The sequence below is a fragment of the Pleurodeles waltl genome, chromosome 11 (assembly GCF_031143425.1).
Source record: "Pleurodeles waltl isolate 20211129_DDA chromosome 11, aPleWal1.hap1.20221129, whole genome shotgun sequence".
In the NCBI taxonomy this organism is placed as follows: Eukaryota; Metazoa; Chordata; class Amphibia; order Caudata; family Salamandridae; genus Pleurodeles; species Pleurodeles waltl.
Genome location: NC_090450.1, coordinates 906,371,063 through 906,386,281, shown reverse-complemented (window position 1 = coordinate 906,386,281; position 15,219 = coordinate 906,371,063). Strand labels below are relative to the sequence as shown.

The 15,219-nt window shown below is 44.0% G+C and overlaps 1 protein-coding gene across 1 annotated transcript in view; it reads right to left on the bottom strand.

Annotated features, from left to right (window-relative positions):
* Nucleotides 1–5,786, bottom strand: part of PHETA1 (PH domain containing endocytic trafficking adaptor 1) — a 60,266-nt gene extending 54,480 nt beyond the window's left edge. Inside the window, exon 1 of the mRNA XM_069214850.1 lies at nt 5,663–5,786. Coding sequence (XP_069070951.1) covers nt 5,663–5,698 — 36 coding nt within the window. The 5' untranslated portion in view covers nt 5,699–5,786. The remainder of the gene's footprint in view (nt 1–5,662) is intronic.
* Between the last annotated feature and the right edge of the window lie 9,433 nt (nt 5,787–15,219).

Sequence of the window (15,219 nt, the reverse complement as noted above, 5' to 3'; positions counted from 1 at the left end):
CTGAGGGGCTGTGAGGTCTGACACTACCAATGAAGGTTTCAGTAGTTTTAATCGGACAGTCTGTGCAAGGTGGCAAGAATGTCCAGAAACTCGGAATTCCAGAGGTGAGTTTTAACCAATAACATATTGCCTACATGCGATGGAGGGTACAGCTGTGCAAGAACACCCGGTGTATTCCTTAGAAGCACAAGTCATTCTGTGAATATTTAAGTCAGGCAGGTGTGTCAGCCACTTTTATCAAAGAGCCCTGAAGTGGCTACCGGCGGCAACTGGCGCTATAAAAGTGAACAAATAGGAACGTTAAACCGAGACCTCCAAAAGAGTGGTGTGATTCAAACAGTGGTATGGTTCAAAATATTAATTAAGACTTTCATTAGCGCGTTTCTCACTTGCATAAAATTGGAAAAGCGGGTCTGTACAATAGCTTGAAACGTTTAGCTAGCTAAGTGTTGTTAGAAGCTGGAATTAACTTTCTCCTGAATTACTCAAGGGCTGTAAAACGTAAAACAAAAGTGATAATCTGGCAGTTTCGTGCCTTCTGATCAAGACAAGGCATTCAAAAGGGAGGAAGGGTGAAAAATCAAATCACAGAACATAACAATGAAGGAGAATACCCTGACCAAGAATAAGCTAAAGGCCCGACTGCAAGATAAAGCAAGGAGAAAGCAGACTGTGGCAGAGAATGAAGAAAAAGTACACTAATATGAATAATAATGAAGAGGCATGTGACTACATAGAAAGAGGAGTCACTGAACGCCACAGCATGCATCTGCGACACAGCATACTACCGCAGGCAATGAGTCACAAGAATATGTAAGCCTACAAAACTGAATGAAAAAGATCACGATGATGCACCTAATTGGAGCCTGAAGCAAGTGAAGTTGTTGGCGACAACTGTAAACTCTAGGAATGAAAATGAAAAGAAAAGAAAAACTTGCGGTCATTGTTCAAAAATGGCTCAGGGTGCAGCAGGTATCCACACCTGTAAGGTAGTCCCAGAAATGGGAAACGTTGAAGGATCTTGCAAGGACAGTGGCAGGCTTGAGAACTTTAATACAGATCTTAATGGTGTTGAAAAAGGGTCCCTTAACACTGGTAAAAGGCAGAAGATCTGAGCAAAACCTATGTTTCGATGATTACATAGAAAATTAAATGAAATGTTTTAAAACAGATAAAGTTATACCACAATAGTGTGATCAAAAGGCACTTCACAATACAGAGTGAGGACTACGGTGCACCACTACATACAATGCTCAAAACCATAACAGTGACCTAAGTGCACACTGAGCAAATCGCACTGCATATACTCAACGATGAAATTCACTAAGCAATACACTGCTACGTGGGGTATAATGGAATGCTGCAATAAAGAGTAATCAAATAGCATACACCGAAAACTAGAACCCAAAGTGTACATCATAATACACAGCATTCAAAGGCCACATCACACTGAATGCGCAAAGGCCAAACCACGATATGGGCATCTAAAAGCGCACATCATGATAGACTGATCAAAGGGAATGCCGCAATATAGTGTGATCAAATGGTACATAGGGGAATCAAAGTAGACGCAGCAATAAAGAATGTTCAGCCCTCCTAATGTCCCATAGCAGGACTTGAATGCCACCATCCCACTCCTCCTGAAAAAAAAGCATCTGCTATTGGCCTACCAGTTACTTCAGATCCGCAGTGGACACTGTTAGGCATCCATTCCAGGAACTAGAAGGGGTTTGGGAGTGGAGAATGGACTGTTATAACACATGTGGTTGGCAGAGGAACAGGAAATCATAGTGAACTGGAAAAACTCTAGGGTCCCTGTTGTAGCAACCTTGGGCCACAGGCTGTGGAACTTAACAGCAATGGAAATGTTATCATGTGATCAAAGGGATGAATGTTTAAGCCACGTGGAAACCGTTGGACTATCTGCAGGCCAACACACCCAATTTGAAATGACCAATAGCAATGAGGGCGCTTAGACTAATTCGACCCCTGAAGAGTCGTAATAGAGCAGAAATTGGTTTTACTCGGTGGGGGATCCTTAGCCTTAGTCAGTACAACTCACTAGTTTAAATTTGGTGGTTTTACTCAAGCTTCATGGGAGGGAAGGCACTACATAGGGAGGGAGAGAGAAGGGGGATAATGTTACAGATCACAACTGAAACTGTATTCCATAATGTAGAATTATGAGAAAACAAATATAATGTTTAAAATAAATCTGCTGAAAAATACTTCCCAACTTGCCTAACTATCTTCAATCTGCCGCTCATCAGCAAAATATGAAAACATGTTACCAAGACTATGTCAAGCATACCGTAGCCATTGCCTCAACAACCAGCAATAAGGATCCTGGCCTTCAACAAGAATGGCAACTGCATTGTGAACACGAGAAGCTCATACTTACCTTCAATGAGGACAATAAAAGTGTCCTCTTTCTCCTTGATTTCCACACTACCTCTAACACTGTAGACCATGTTGGCATATCTTGGTCCGCACTAAAATGGGTCCATTCTTTTCTATCCAATCACAACCAAGGGTTAAATTATTTTAACCCTTCACATCCACTGTTTAGCAGCATTAAAGATCAGCCCTCTTGTGACTTTTCTTCAACATCTCCATCACTCGCTTCTGGCTCAGCATCACAAGTAGGAGTAGGTGAACATTTACATGTATACAGACAACGTTAACCCACTTTCACTTGGATAAAGTGACAGAGAACCAGAACCACTCTATTTCTGGCCTGAACAAAGTTTTCCACTGGATGCATGGGCACTCCCTTTGCCTGAATGGCACCAAGACCAATATTTTAACTACCAGAGCCATTGAGCCCAAGTGACTACTATCTGTCTGGTCATCCAGCCCCCGAATCCCACCCAACAACCACCACCACAGAAATTGCCTGCAGTAAGGAACCTGGGGATTCTCTTCTATGCCAACCTTGGCTTCCACTCCCCCAAGACAACCCATTTGCAACAGGTATAATTTCAAGAGCAATAGCATCTCATTTGGCCTCCCAAAAACTGTCATTGCCAGAGTTCAAGTTCTTCAGAATCAGGCAGACAATGCAAGAAGGACCTTATGACACCTGCTCTGAATGCACTCTACTGGCTCAAATCTAAGGTCATGTTCACCACTGATGACGGACATTTAAGGAGCTTTAATTCCCACAGCCATCTCTCACACAAAAACTGGAACTGACTGGTAATAACCACAATCTTGGCTGCACTTGATGTCGGGCACTCCCAGCAGATTTTGAACACGTTGCATGGGACTGCATGCAGATAAAGGAGTCCCCGGGAGTGGTACTACAAAAGGTGCGTACAGTGACAAAAGAGACCGCAGAACTAATGACCCGACACACACTGCTGGGACTACTGACTCTTTCCAAGAAGGGTAAAAAAATGCAGTACAGATTTGCACAGTTGGTGCTAGTGATGGTAAAACGACACAGTCATACATTGGGCTAGCCAGATCCCTCCAACTGTGTCACAATGGCTCGCCGACTTCCTGGAATGGGCAACAGAGGAAGAATGTAGGCTTCGGGGGGTCCATACTGATGATAATGCAGAGCGTGATCTTGAGATCCGGGGAAACATTTTGTACAAATTGGGTAATCCGGACACGGACCTGGGTGACGACTCAGACCCTGACACTCGAGCAGCAGACAAAGCTGATCCCCCTGTATTGTTCAGAAATGTGACAGAACTGTATGAACAAGCAGCGCCCCAACCCACGCCCAAACTCCCCTGAGCCCTTCACCACCATGTATGGACGGTTCCCCCCACCTACATAGTAATCCTTCTAAAACACAGGAGTGCCAGATGACGATCTAAGCCTCTTGTTCCCTGGCCCCCACCAACTTTTTTATTGACTTTCACACTAATGTCCAGAGGATACATGTTAACACGCTACTGCACTGTTTTTGTTGTGTATATTGTAATGAAAATTGAATAAAACGGTTTTTTTTTGTTTTTTTTAAATAACCACAATTTAAGAATTAAATCTAAATTACTTCTCAAAACACCTTAAATAATCCACCATCAGCCCCACCTTCGCTGAGGATGCTTCTCGGGTCTGTAATGCCCTTCCAATCCATAAAAGGCTTGATTCGCCACTGCGAAGCTTCAAACCAACACTAAAAGATCACCCATAAATCAGCCCTAAAATCATCCACATTGTTCCTACCAATAAACGTGCCCTGCTGACGACATACTCCCCATTATCGTAATACTTCTGACCTCAAACAAATAAAACCCGTCATCCGCACTACTTCAGAAACATTAGGTCAAATTCTTATCACCATGCAGAGGTTCAATCAGGTAAGCTCAGTCTTCTTTGCGTAATAACCACGGCCTAATCCTGTCTTCTTTCTCACAACTGTTGCTTATTGAAAATACATACGCCTTACGTATTTTACTATATAGTTATTAAATGGCTGGGGTCTAATTATAATCTTTCTGCATAATCAAGAAAAACAGGTTCATTAAAAGGCCAAATTTTAACAGGATGCAATATTAAGCAATACAGCTTTCCTTAGGCTCCCTTCATAGTAGCTAGTGCTAAAAAGCATTTGAGGTGAAACCAAGGGCGCGTGCAGCCTACTGACATAGCCGCCAACTGGTCTCATATTATTATATGAACAAATACAACGTTTTCAGGCAATAATAACGTTGCAGAAACAGCACTTTACCTGCTTGGACCCGTATGACTATACTTACGGGGAAAATGCCACGGTGCAATTTGTTGATTGATGCCCTACAGAGTAAATACCGCATGCAGATGTCTCACAAGACACAGGGCAATCTAGCAGATGTCTGTAGTTCATTAAAAAACTGAAAGCGCCTATCAGAGTCTTTACTACGTCTTACACATTTGATTTTGTATAATTTCAAAACTTGCACAGACTTTGAGGTTTGCCATGATGGTCAATGTAGCTTAATAGTAACTGGGCGCTTCACCAATCAGAATGCAGCTTACGTTGCATGTGGTTTATTTTTTTCAACTTGCTTCCACGGTTGATCCCCATCTCAATTAACAATATGTTCCCGTATAGACATGTGGAAACTATGCTTTCAAAGAGAGAAATGTAAAGAAAGCCAGTTGCAGGGTTCAGGGTCTAAATAGGAAGCCTACGTAGGGCAGAAAACAGAAATAAAAGAAATCACAACAAGGAAATAGAAACCAAATGTTGATGCTACCTTACAAGAAATCAATATAAGAAACATCGTCGTGGACCACAAGGAACATTCCAAGAATTAATTCGCTATGACAATCAGTAATTATTATTTTTTTTAACAGAAACAGGAAGAAAAAGTGACCGAAAACATATTCTGAATATTAATCTGGCTTCAGCTGCCGAGCTCCACAGAAAATGCACTAAAGTGGACAAATGAATGGCCCTTTGTTTCAGAGGCTGGCTGTGGCGGCGGACGTGGATTTGTCACATGAATATAAATGTCAGAAGAGTGTCTGCGCCGTCGCCGGGCAGCAGATCTGATCCGCCACGACATGGAGCAGAGAAACCTGAGGAGGCCGGGATAGACTCCTCCTTGGGGCTGTTAACCGCTCCCTCCATCCCCGGGGAAGCGCACGGAGGTGCTCTCGGAACGGCCCCCGTCCCCGTCTGCCCAGCACCAGCCCTACAAGCCCCTTGCCCAGCTCTCACCTGCTCTTTCCAGCTTCCACCCTTTCTTCCGCTCATCGCGCGCCGGACATGTCATTTGGGATCTAAGGGCGGGGGGAGCAGCTGTAAACTCAACAGTCCTTGGGAACCAAGTACCTTGACTCCGCCCCCCGCGCAGAAGGAATGGCCTGCTCCCGTCTGGGCCACGTGCCCGCCCCCAGGAGTTAACCCTTGCTGTGTCGACGCGAGCAGGGATGTCCGGAGAGAACAACTCAAGGAGCAGAACTGAAGGGGAAAGTCACAGCAAGCGCTGTCCAAGCACAGGGTGGTGGTGGCTGTGGAGGGAGAAGTGTCGAGTGGGCATTTAAGAGTACAGATGCTGCCTGTTCAAAGCTGTGATACACGAGGTTCGAACCTGTAACGACGACACACTCGCAAAGACGCATTACAGAAACAATACTCACAAACACAACAACACTCGATAATAATAATGTCTGGCTACCGCACCTACCGCTATCACCAGTACTTATTTAATGAACAACTAAGTTACAAAGAAAAATATACAGGTGAGCGAATATGAGGAAACAACCACCACAAACACTCTGTCAAGGAAATCCCTGCTCATAAATCAAATGACATTACTCAGCACACCTTATATGTTCATAGTCACTATGCCGAATGTCCTTAAATCTCCACGCGTGGAATCATTCCAGGTTACACACATTTTTCCCATCATTCACATTCAATATATTCAACAGGAGTGTAGCGTGGTCAGTAAAATTGGTGGTGGGAATTCTGATTTCCCAGCAATCACACTGAAATGTGATGTTAAAATACATTATATGATAAGCAGGGTGCATGAGAGTGACTAAAGGGGCAGTGCAAAGGGAGATGACTGCGGATCGGTATGGGTACTAAGTGACAGAAACACCATATTTTGTAAAATAATCAATATTTTTTGGGGCTCTCAAAACAGAGATCAGATAATGTGTGTGTGCTTTTGTCATGGATGCGTGTGTATGCAAAAATCCCAGGTAAAATCCGACAGACACCTCACCATACCCAACTGAAAGCACATGTACCCAATTATTCATCAGAAAATATATTTATGGAGGTGTGGGGGAGGTGGGTGTAACACCCCCTCTGACTCTACGCCCCTGATATTCAAGGATGGTCCATAGCACCATTTGTTTCCAAACCTTTATTAAATGTTCTTTTAAAACAATTAGATTGTAGCCAACACGTTTCGTTCTTTAGGAACGTCTTCGGAGATACAAAATATATATAACCAAACGTTCAATATGTTTATGTTGCATAAAAAGTACTTTTATACAGATTAAAACAATTATTCTATTCATCAGAAAATATATTTATGGAGGTGTGGGGGAGGTGGATGTAAACACCCCCTTTGACTCTACACCCCCGATATTCAAGGATGGTCCATAGCACCATTTGTTTCCAATCCTTTATTAAATGTTCTTTTAAAATAATTTGATTATAGCCAACAGGTTTTGTTCTTTAAGAACATGTTTATGTTGCATAAAAAGTACTTTATACAGATTAAAACAATTATCTCTCACTCAGAGATTTTGAAATGGACAAAAAGTCCTCACAGAACACTTAAGTTCACTTATACCATCAATGCCTCACACATTTGGGCCATTACCATATCATGTTTCAATGGTAATAAGCTGATCTTACCATAGAAATTCATTATTAACTGTCCCCTTACCTGTTCCATAAAACGTAGTAACAAAACAACAATACCTAATTGTTCCTCTTTCTTTGCCCCATAAGCATATTCAGTAGATATCATATGTAGTTCAACAGACAAACGGTTTCATAAACTAGATCCTGGGAATACAGAAGGTATTGGAATCCATGTCATATATTTGACTCAACCCCCAAAATTCTCAAGCAATATCATAACTCAAAACTATATATTGTACAAGCATATGCGGGAAACATGGTGCAAGTGCAAAGTTACATTTACGATTGCCCACAATTATTGAAATTTATACCAAATATACCAACAATCCAAATAATATAAATTTTAACTAAATTATTCACTGTAAGGATAAAACACAAATGTAAACAAATATTTAACACATATGTTCTTTGCGATGAAAGGCAACATGACAAATTGCCTGTAAATCAGATCTATCTTCAGTTGAAGATGTAAAGTTTGCACCTGAAACGAAACAATTGACAGTGGCACAAACATCATAAAGAATAAAAACACAGAACAAGGGATTAAGATTATTGCGGTAACAGGGCGTGGCTTGGCGCGCGCCAAGATGGCGGCACACTGAAGGAGCTCCTGTAACTAAAGAATAATTCCCCCCATCATCTGACATTTATCAGAGCACATCTGGGCATGCACTCCCCCCTGGAAGGTGTGGGTGGCGTGGAACAAAAGGGGTGAGCAGCGGACTGCCCCCCGGAGGCTCTCTGAATGCGAGAAACGGAGTGAAGGTGGACCGCCGTGACCTCTAGGTGATAGCCCAGCAGGAAACAAAATCAGGCCCATGAGCCGTGAGTAGGCCGTGCTGGCAGCGGGCCAGGCTGAGAAGGAGGGACGCTGATTTGACCACCCAGGGTGGAAGCATGTGGCCAGGAACGAGAGTGTGGCTCTGGGCTGGGACAGTTTGGCGGTGAGCGGCCTTGCTGAGGGACCCCAAGTAGGGGCGGACAGGACCAACGAGAGGCGTGAAGAACTGGGACCCGAGAGGAGGTGAGGCGGTGGCCGAGAGATTGACTGTGGCGGGTTGCAAGCCAGTGTGGGAGTGGGAGACCAGCGGCGGTCGGCCTCGCCCCCGGGACAGTGTACAGCAGATTGCTCAGAGTGCCGCACAGGCCCTGAGAGCGCACTCAAAGCGGCCTGTGAGGATGAAGTGGACGGAGGCCTGACCGGAGGTGAGGAGGTGGCCTAGGAGTTTGGCGAGGTGGTGAGGAGTGGCTGCAAAGAAGACAAGAGGGTGGCTTTTGGAAAAGAGATTGAGGCCCAGGCTCACGGCTAAAAATTCCCCCTCCCCCACTGACATAAGGGACACGAAGAGCATCACTGAGGCACTTAGAGAAGGGTGCCGGATTGTCTGAGGGGGCGCAAGAGGGCGTCACCTGGAATAAAGTGGCATGGTAGAGACAAGGTGAAACAGAATGCCCAATCACTTGGAGCAGCGGTGTCTGCTAAAGCTACGATGAAACCAAAAGGAGGGGGAGCGATCCAGTCAAATAAGATGGACAAATATGGTACATCCAAGATGCCTGGGCGGCAGGTGGTGGGACGGCAAGAAGACTCGGGAGGGACGGAGCCATCACTGGGGGCAATAATGATGGGAATCCAAGATCTAAAGACCACCTTAGAGCCCAAACTAGAAGCTGTCACGGTGGATGTATCCCTATTGCGCGCTGATTTTCAAAAGATGTCTGAAAAGGTCACCCTAGCAGAAACCCATAATAATTTACTGCAATCAACGTCCAAAAAGTTGGAGGAGCAGGTCCGATGTCTGACACGGCAGCAGGAGATAATGATGGAAAGGCTGGGGGATCAAGAAGGTTGTGCACAGAGGAATAATCTTCGGGTGGTGGGGGTCCCAGAAAGAGCAAAGGGGCCAAGCGTTGACCTATTTCTGGAAGAACTAATCACTAATTCCCTCCGCACGAAGCTGTTATCGAAGTTCTTTTCCATTGAGCGGGGGCACAGGGTGCCGGGGCCACCACCAAAACCAGGGGCACCACTGAGAACTATCATTGCAAGGATGTTCTATTATCCTCCCTTGTTAGTGAGGCTGTCAATTTTTGTGACCTCAAGTTGTCAAAAAGTGTCTTTTAATCATTATCTTCTGATTCAAAAGGGAGATTAATTGTATATACATATGTGTGGATCTGTTTATGTACAAACTTGTGATGTCTTCGTCTATAGAGCGTCGTTAGTCCAAAGGTCCGCTTTGTCCAAAGGCACCTGATCCCTAATATGGGAGGCTAAGGAGCATTTTGTATGGTGATTTATCTCACGTCTTCTGCATGGCAGCACAACATACACAGAGTGTCACTACACTATTGAGAGTTTTTAATAAATGTTGATATATTATATTGTGTTCAACTACATTGTTTATCTTTCTTGCACAGGTTCACCTACTTAGGCTGGAGGTAGTGTAGCGTGCTATGTGAGTAATTCTTTCTCCAAACCTTATTTGGTGCGTACTGTAGCTTAGGAGTTATCTTTTGGTCCTGATGAAGCGCTGCACGATCTGTAGAGACATTTAGGACGTGAAACACGTTGACCATGAAAATCAGCTAAAGGAAGACTGTCCTTTTTAGTTTGGTATTGCAAGCAGAGTGGCAGAACTTTATTCCTTCTCCACTCACGTATGTTTTTAATTTTGACCTAGAGTCTCCACGTCAATAAAAACAAGTTGTTCGGAGGCCCCAGAGCCAATTTTATCTTTTCTTTTTCTCCTGCTCTTTCCTGAGGGGAGATTTAAATTGATTCCTACCCCAGCACACACTCCTGATTAAGATCGCCGTTAAAGTGCCCCCTGGTGTCAGGAGTCAGGCATTGTAGCGCCGGCCTGACGACGAGCTGGCCCTATGATGAAGCATGACATCCATTGGATGTGTGAGGGCTCTTGCTTCTAACTTAAGTAGTGTCTTTCCGAACCTGTGCTCATTTTTCTATTTTCTTCTATAGGAACATTATTGTTCTATTATAGAGACAGAGATGCTATCCTTCAAGCTGCCCGGTCCTATGGTGACATTAAATACGAGAATGCAACAATTCGTTTCTTCCCGTATTTCACGCTTCAGGTGCAACGGAAACGTCAGAGCTTTGATGAAGTCAATAAGAGTTTGCGAGCCCAAAACATTAAGTACATGATGATCTTCCCTGTCCGGTTGCGGGTCGTGTCGGAGGACAGATCCTGGTTCTTCAATACACCAGCTGAGGCCTGGGAGTGGATGGAAGGCTGGTGTACCACTGGAAGGAGAGCCCCCAAAGAAACAGAGGAGTAGTTGAAGACAGTGGACCCCCGGGGCAGCTGTTGGAGGCGGGGCTGGCCCGGGAGGGGACACAGGCCAGCTCGGAGGCGTTCACGTAGAGAAGGCCTCCTAAATCAGGGAGCTCACACGATGGAACACTGCCTTAACTAAAAGGCGGAAGGCAAACACTCCAATATACTGAGTTCAAAGGATGGTAAAGGAGCACCGACATGGGAACTGGGTGACAAAGAGACTGCTCCTCAGCATTACCTTCTTCTTTTTGTCTGCTGTACAATCATGCCAGATGTGCACTGTTAACTGTTATATGCCAGAGAAGGGGGTTGAAGTATTTCTGGAAGTGTGTTAACTTGATTGGCGAAGCCAGTCATCCCTACTTTAATTAGATGTTACAGAAGGGGTGACAGGCACTCTGCGAGTTGTGGGGTGGGCTATCTTATGCCTACTATGCAGTGTAGCAGGGAGAGGGGTGGTAGGGAAGGGCACATTGGTTTTGGCAGTTGGGAAGTTACACTTTCAGATGTGTACCCTGTCTGTTAAAGCAAGATAGCAGAGACTCAATGCCAGAACACTCCAGTTTGCAACAAAAATCATAAATCATGGTTAATTAATTATAGAAACAGATGATATCTATTTATCATCTATAAGCAAACATTTTTGTGTTAAGGCAGCGGTTCCCAATTTTTCGATTTCTGTTGATCCCCACTTTATCATTATTGGAACCCGGGGACCCCCACTGAATCATTATTGGAATTCGGGGACCCCTACTGAGTCATTACCCGAGGAGCCTTCGCAGACCACAGTTTGGGAACAACTGTGTTAAGGTATATTATCCTTTTGGATTCCTTCAGTATAATTTCTTTTTTTTTTAAATCACATGTATAGATTTTTAAAATGTTTAGAGACAGATAACTTAATGTCACTTTTAATTCCAGCTGTTGTATTCTGCTATCCATTTTATTATCCAGTGAGTCATTCTCTTGATGTCTGTCACATTACTTTTGAATCTCAGTTAATTCACAACAAAGATCTTTCAATTCATAAACACAGAGTTTATGTACTGTTTCCCTTTATTCTTAACCTTAAAGTTTCGGTTTTGTGATATCAAGTGGAAAACATGGAACAAGTATTTCATGCCCTGGGTTTCATTTCTTTTCAGACAGTTAAGACATAGGCCCTCATTATAACTTTGGCGGTAACTGCCGCCTACCTCCAAAGCAACGGCCGCCAACATGCCACCACCGTGGCTACCAGCCGTCTACGTGTATTATGACCGTCGACAGTATTCCGCCAGAAGGCTGGCAGAATACTGCAGACGGTCATGGCGGCGGATGGCAGTAAGGCGGCGCTGCTGACAGCAGCACCGCCACGCCAGCAAAACACCACAGAGCGTATCATGACAAATGATACGGCCTGGCGGTGTTTTGATGGAGGACACTGCTGCTGACATCAGCGCTGCAGCCCGTCTTCAGCCGGAGGACACCCTGCAAGCAGGTAAGTCAGGTTCTCCGACAGGAGAGGGGGGTGTTGTGTGTATTTGGGGGGGGGATGTTTGTGGTGGGTATGTGTATGTGGGGGTGGGGGTGTGTATGTTTTGTTATGCGTGCATGCGGGTGTGAGTAGCATTGAATGAGTGCGTGAAAGACCAAAGTCTCCAGCCCAGCGGCTGTTACCACCCTGGTCAAAATCCCTTTTTTTTAACCGCTGGTCTGTTAGCGGTATTAACGCAACTTTAACACCGACCGCCAGGGTCGTAATGAGGGCTATTGCCTCTTATTTACTTCTTATGACTGGCTATTATATTTTATCTAGTTCCAACATGTCACTGATGTTTATATAGTATAACTCTTATCAAAGAAATCTGATCTCATGCCACATCTTAAAAATCCACATTGTTGTTGCTCCATCGTTGTTGTTGCCCCGTCATTTCTTGCTCTGTTATTGTTGCTTGCCCTGTTGTTTCTTCCCCCGCCGTTATTATTAGCGCTTGCTTCAACCCCCTCCTCCTGCATTGCTGCCTGCATCATAAATCCCGCCCACCTCCTGCGTTTCCTGCACCGCCCCAGAGTTTTTACATGCCCTACAAGTTGCCTCTCCTCCCACTTGTTCCTGCTTGCCCCCACATCTCCTCCCATTTTGTTGCTTGCCCCGTTCCCTCCTGCTAGATAACAAGCATTGCATGACATTATTAAAACTTCTTTTAAAATCAATTAAGGTTGCTGCTCTGGCCCCCAAGGATAAGTTTGCTCCACACTTGAGGTGACTGTAACACTGTCTTGGCACCTCTCAACTGCCATCTTGTGACCCAGTGAAGGAGCTGTACTGAAGCTCCAAGAAGCAGCTTCCTCCTAGGTGCCATGCACACTTTCCTCCTTTGTTTGAGAAGAAAACTACCCCTGGTCTTATTTCGATCTTCCAGCAGCAGAACAGCTGTAGAAAGAACTAAGACATTAGCTCGAATTCATTTTATCTTTTTTTTCTGGCATTTGAAGCTGATTAAAATACTTCTTCCAATTGTTGTTTTTTGACTCATGCATTCATATTTGTCGGTAGTTGCTGTGTTAACAGGATTTTATTTGACATCATAATCACTTCTGCTTGTCTGACCTCCATGATGCCTCCGTGGCTTTAGAACAAAATGTTTCAATCTACTCAAGATAGTGGCAGCATTTTGCAAAAACTCGTGAAGTCGCTGTTTGTTGTTTCTATTTTAACCACTTCTGGCAGAGGAGACACTGACCTTGCTCTCTAATCATGTCTCGAGAACTGATGTTTGAAATAAGACAGGCTTTTAGACAGGGTCCAGACTTTATAGTTGTTAGGAAGCAAACAGCATTCTCATGTTGCATCTTTCCTGTTTTATACTGCAATTTAGTAAAAATGCCAGTACCCAAACGGCGGACTGTTTAGTCACTCAGATAAAAAGCACCAGCAATAACTTTTGAAAGATTTCATTTTTAGGAATCATGTATTTATTTATTGCATCAAGGAACATGACAACCAGAAATGTTTTATAAAGCAGCATGTTTGGTACACAGGGCAACGTAGACATTGGTATGTACAAAAATAACGCTGACACCCGGAAATCCGGAATACATGACAGTGTACAAAAACAACAAACATAATATACCATATAACATATTGGCTGTCTTAACTAGATCCATGTCTTACACTGACCAGCTCTTATGTGCATATATGTACCGGTAGAAGGAGCATTCGTCGGAACTTGCCTCTTTTTTGTGTTTTAATGTAGTTTTGAAGTTCTCAAAGGATTGGTACGCATTGATGTGAGGTGTTAGTGAGTTCCAGTGGAGAGGCCCTGTAATGCAGATTGCACGGAACTTGGCACAGAGTGGCTTGGATGATGCTACCAGAATTTTGTTGGTCGATATGAGGTTGCAAGATTGTGAATATCATGATATTTTATCAGAAAAGTAGGCGGGGACGACTTATGGATGTGAGGACTAACATGAATAAGTAGTACATAGACAGGTTTTTGACTTTAAGTCAGCCGCCTTGCTTCCGAATGAAGGCGTGGGTGTGTGCTGAGGAGTGTTAAAGAGAATTCAGGTTGCAAAGTGTGTAACTTTGATCTGTGGGGTGTAGGAGTATTTTGGTGGGCTGACTAGCAGGCTGTTGCAGTAGTCCGTTTTGCAAAGCAGCCGTGAGTTTGAGTGTTTTGGTAGTGCTGAAAGGTAGAAGTGAGCAGAGCTTACTGACGCTGAATAGTTGAAGACATGCTCCGTGTGGCTGTTTTCTAGATGAGCGCCTGCGTCTTCATGAATGTGCTATATACAGGGCCTGGGTTTCTGGCACGTATTGTAATTGTCAAAATCTGGAGGGAAGCAGGGGATACTAGTGAAAGTGGAGTGTGCTGTGTAGGCAGGAAACAGGTTCGGACTAAGCAGTAGGGCAGTGCCCGATGGGCTCATCTGACGGGGTCTGTGCATGCCCAGCTTTTTGGTTGAGAGTGGGCCGGTTTTATGATCTGAAGGGCTAGTTTTTAGGTTTTGGGCGCAAGCGCTTTGACCTGTTGTAAGTATTCTGGGCTTTTAACAATGCCCATCACTTTAATTTGTTCCTGGGCTTTAGTTATATGCAGGGCCACTGGAATTATATGGCAGGAACAGACGACATTATGATGCAGGGTTGACCAAGTTATGTGGCAAGAAAGTCCAGTTCTGAATTTACAATGCCAATAGCTCTAACTTAAGGAAATGCGAGACCTATCGCATTGCAAATGCTTGTTTTAATATGGTTCCAGCTGCCTTCTGCACCGCTCGTATTTTTCTTATGGGCTATTATTAAATTCTACTGGCTCATTCTTTGAAGTCATATTAAAGTGCATTTTCTTAATCACTATATATCCCACTTCTGCATATACCAGGATGATGTTAAAGATAATATAGAAATTTGTTGTGTGTTTTTTCTAATTGCTTTCACGTTACTCGCCATCCTAAAATCATTAGTATGGTGTAGACTGCACCTTGCTAAAGCTAATGCTTTATATTTTGAAAAAATATGTAATGGCCTGTTTTGTGCCCTACATGTGTGTAATTCACATTTTATATTCATAAGCTGTGATTATTTCATACTCTCTG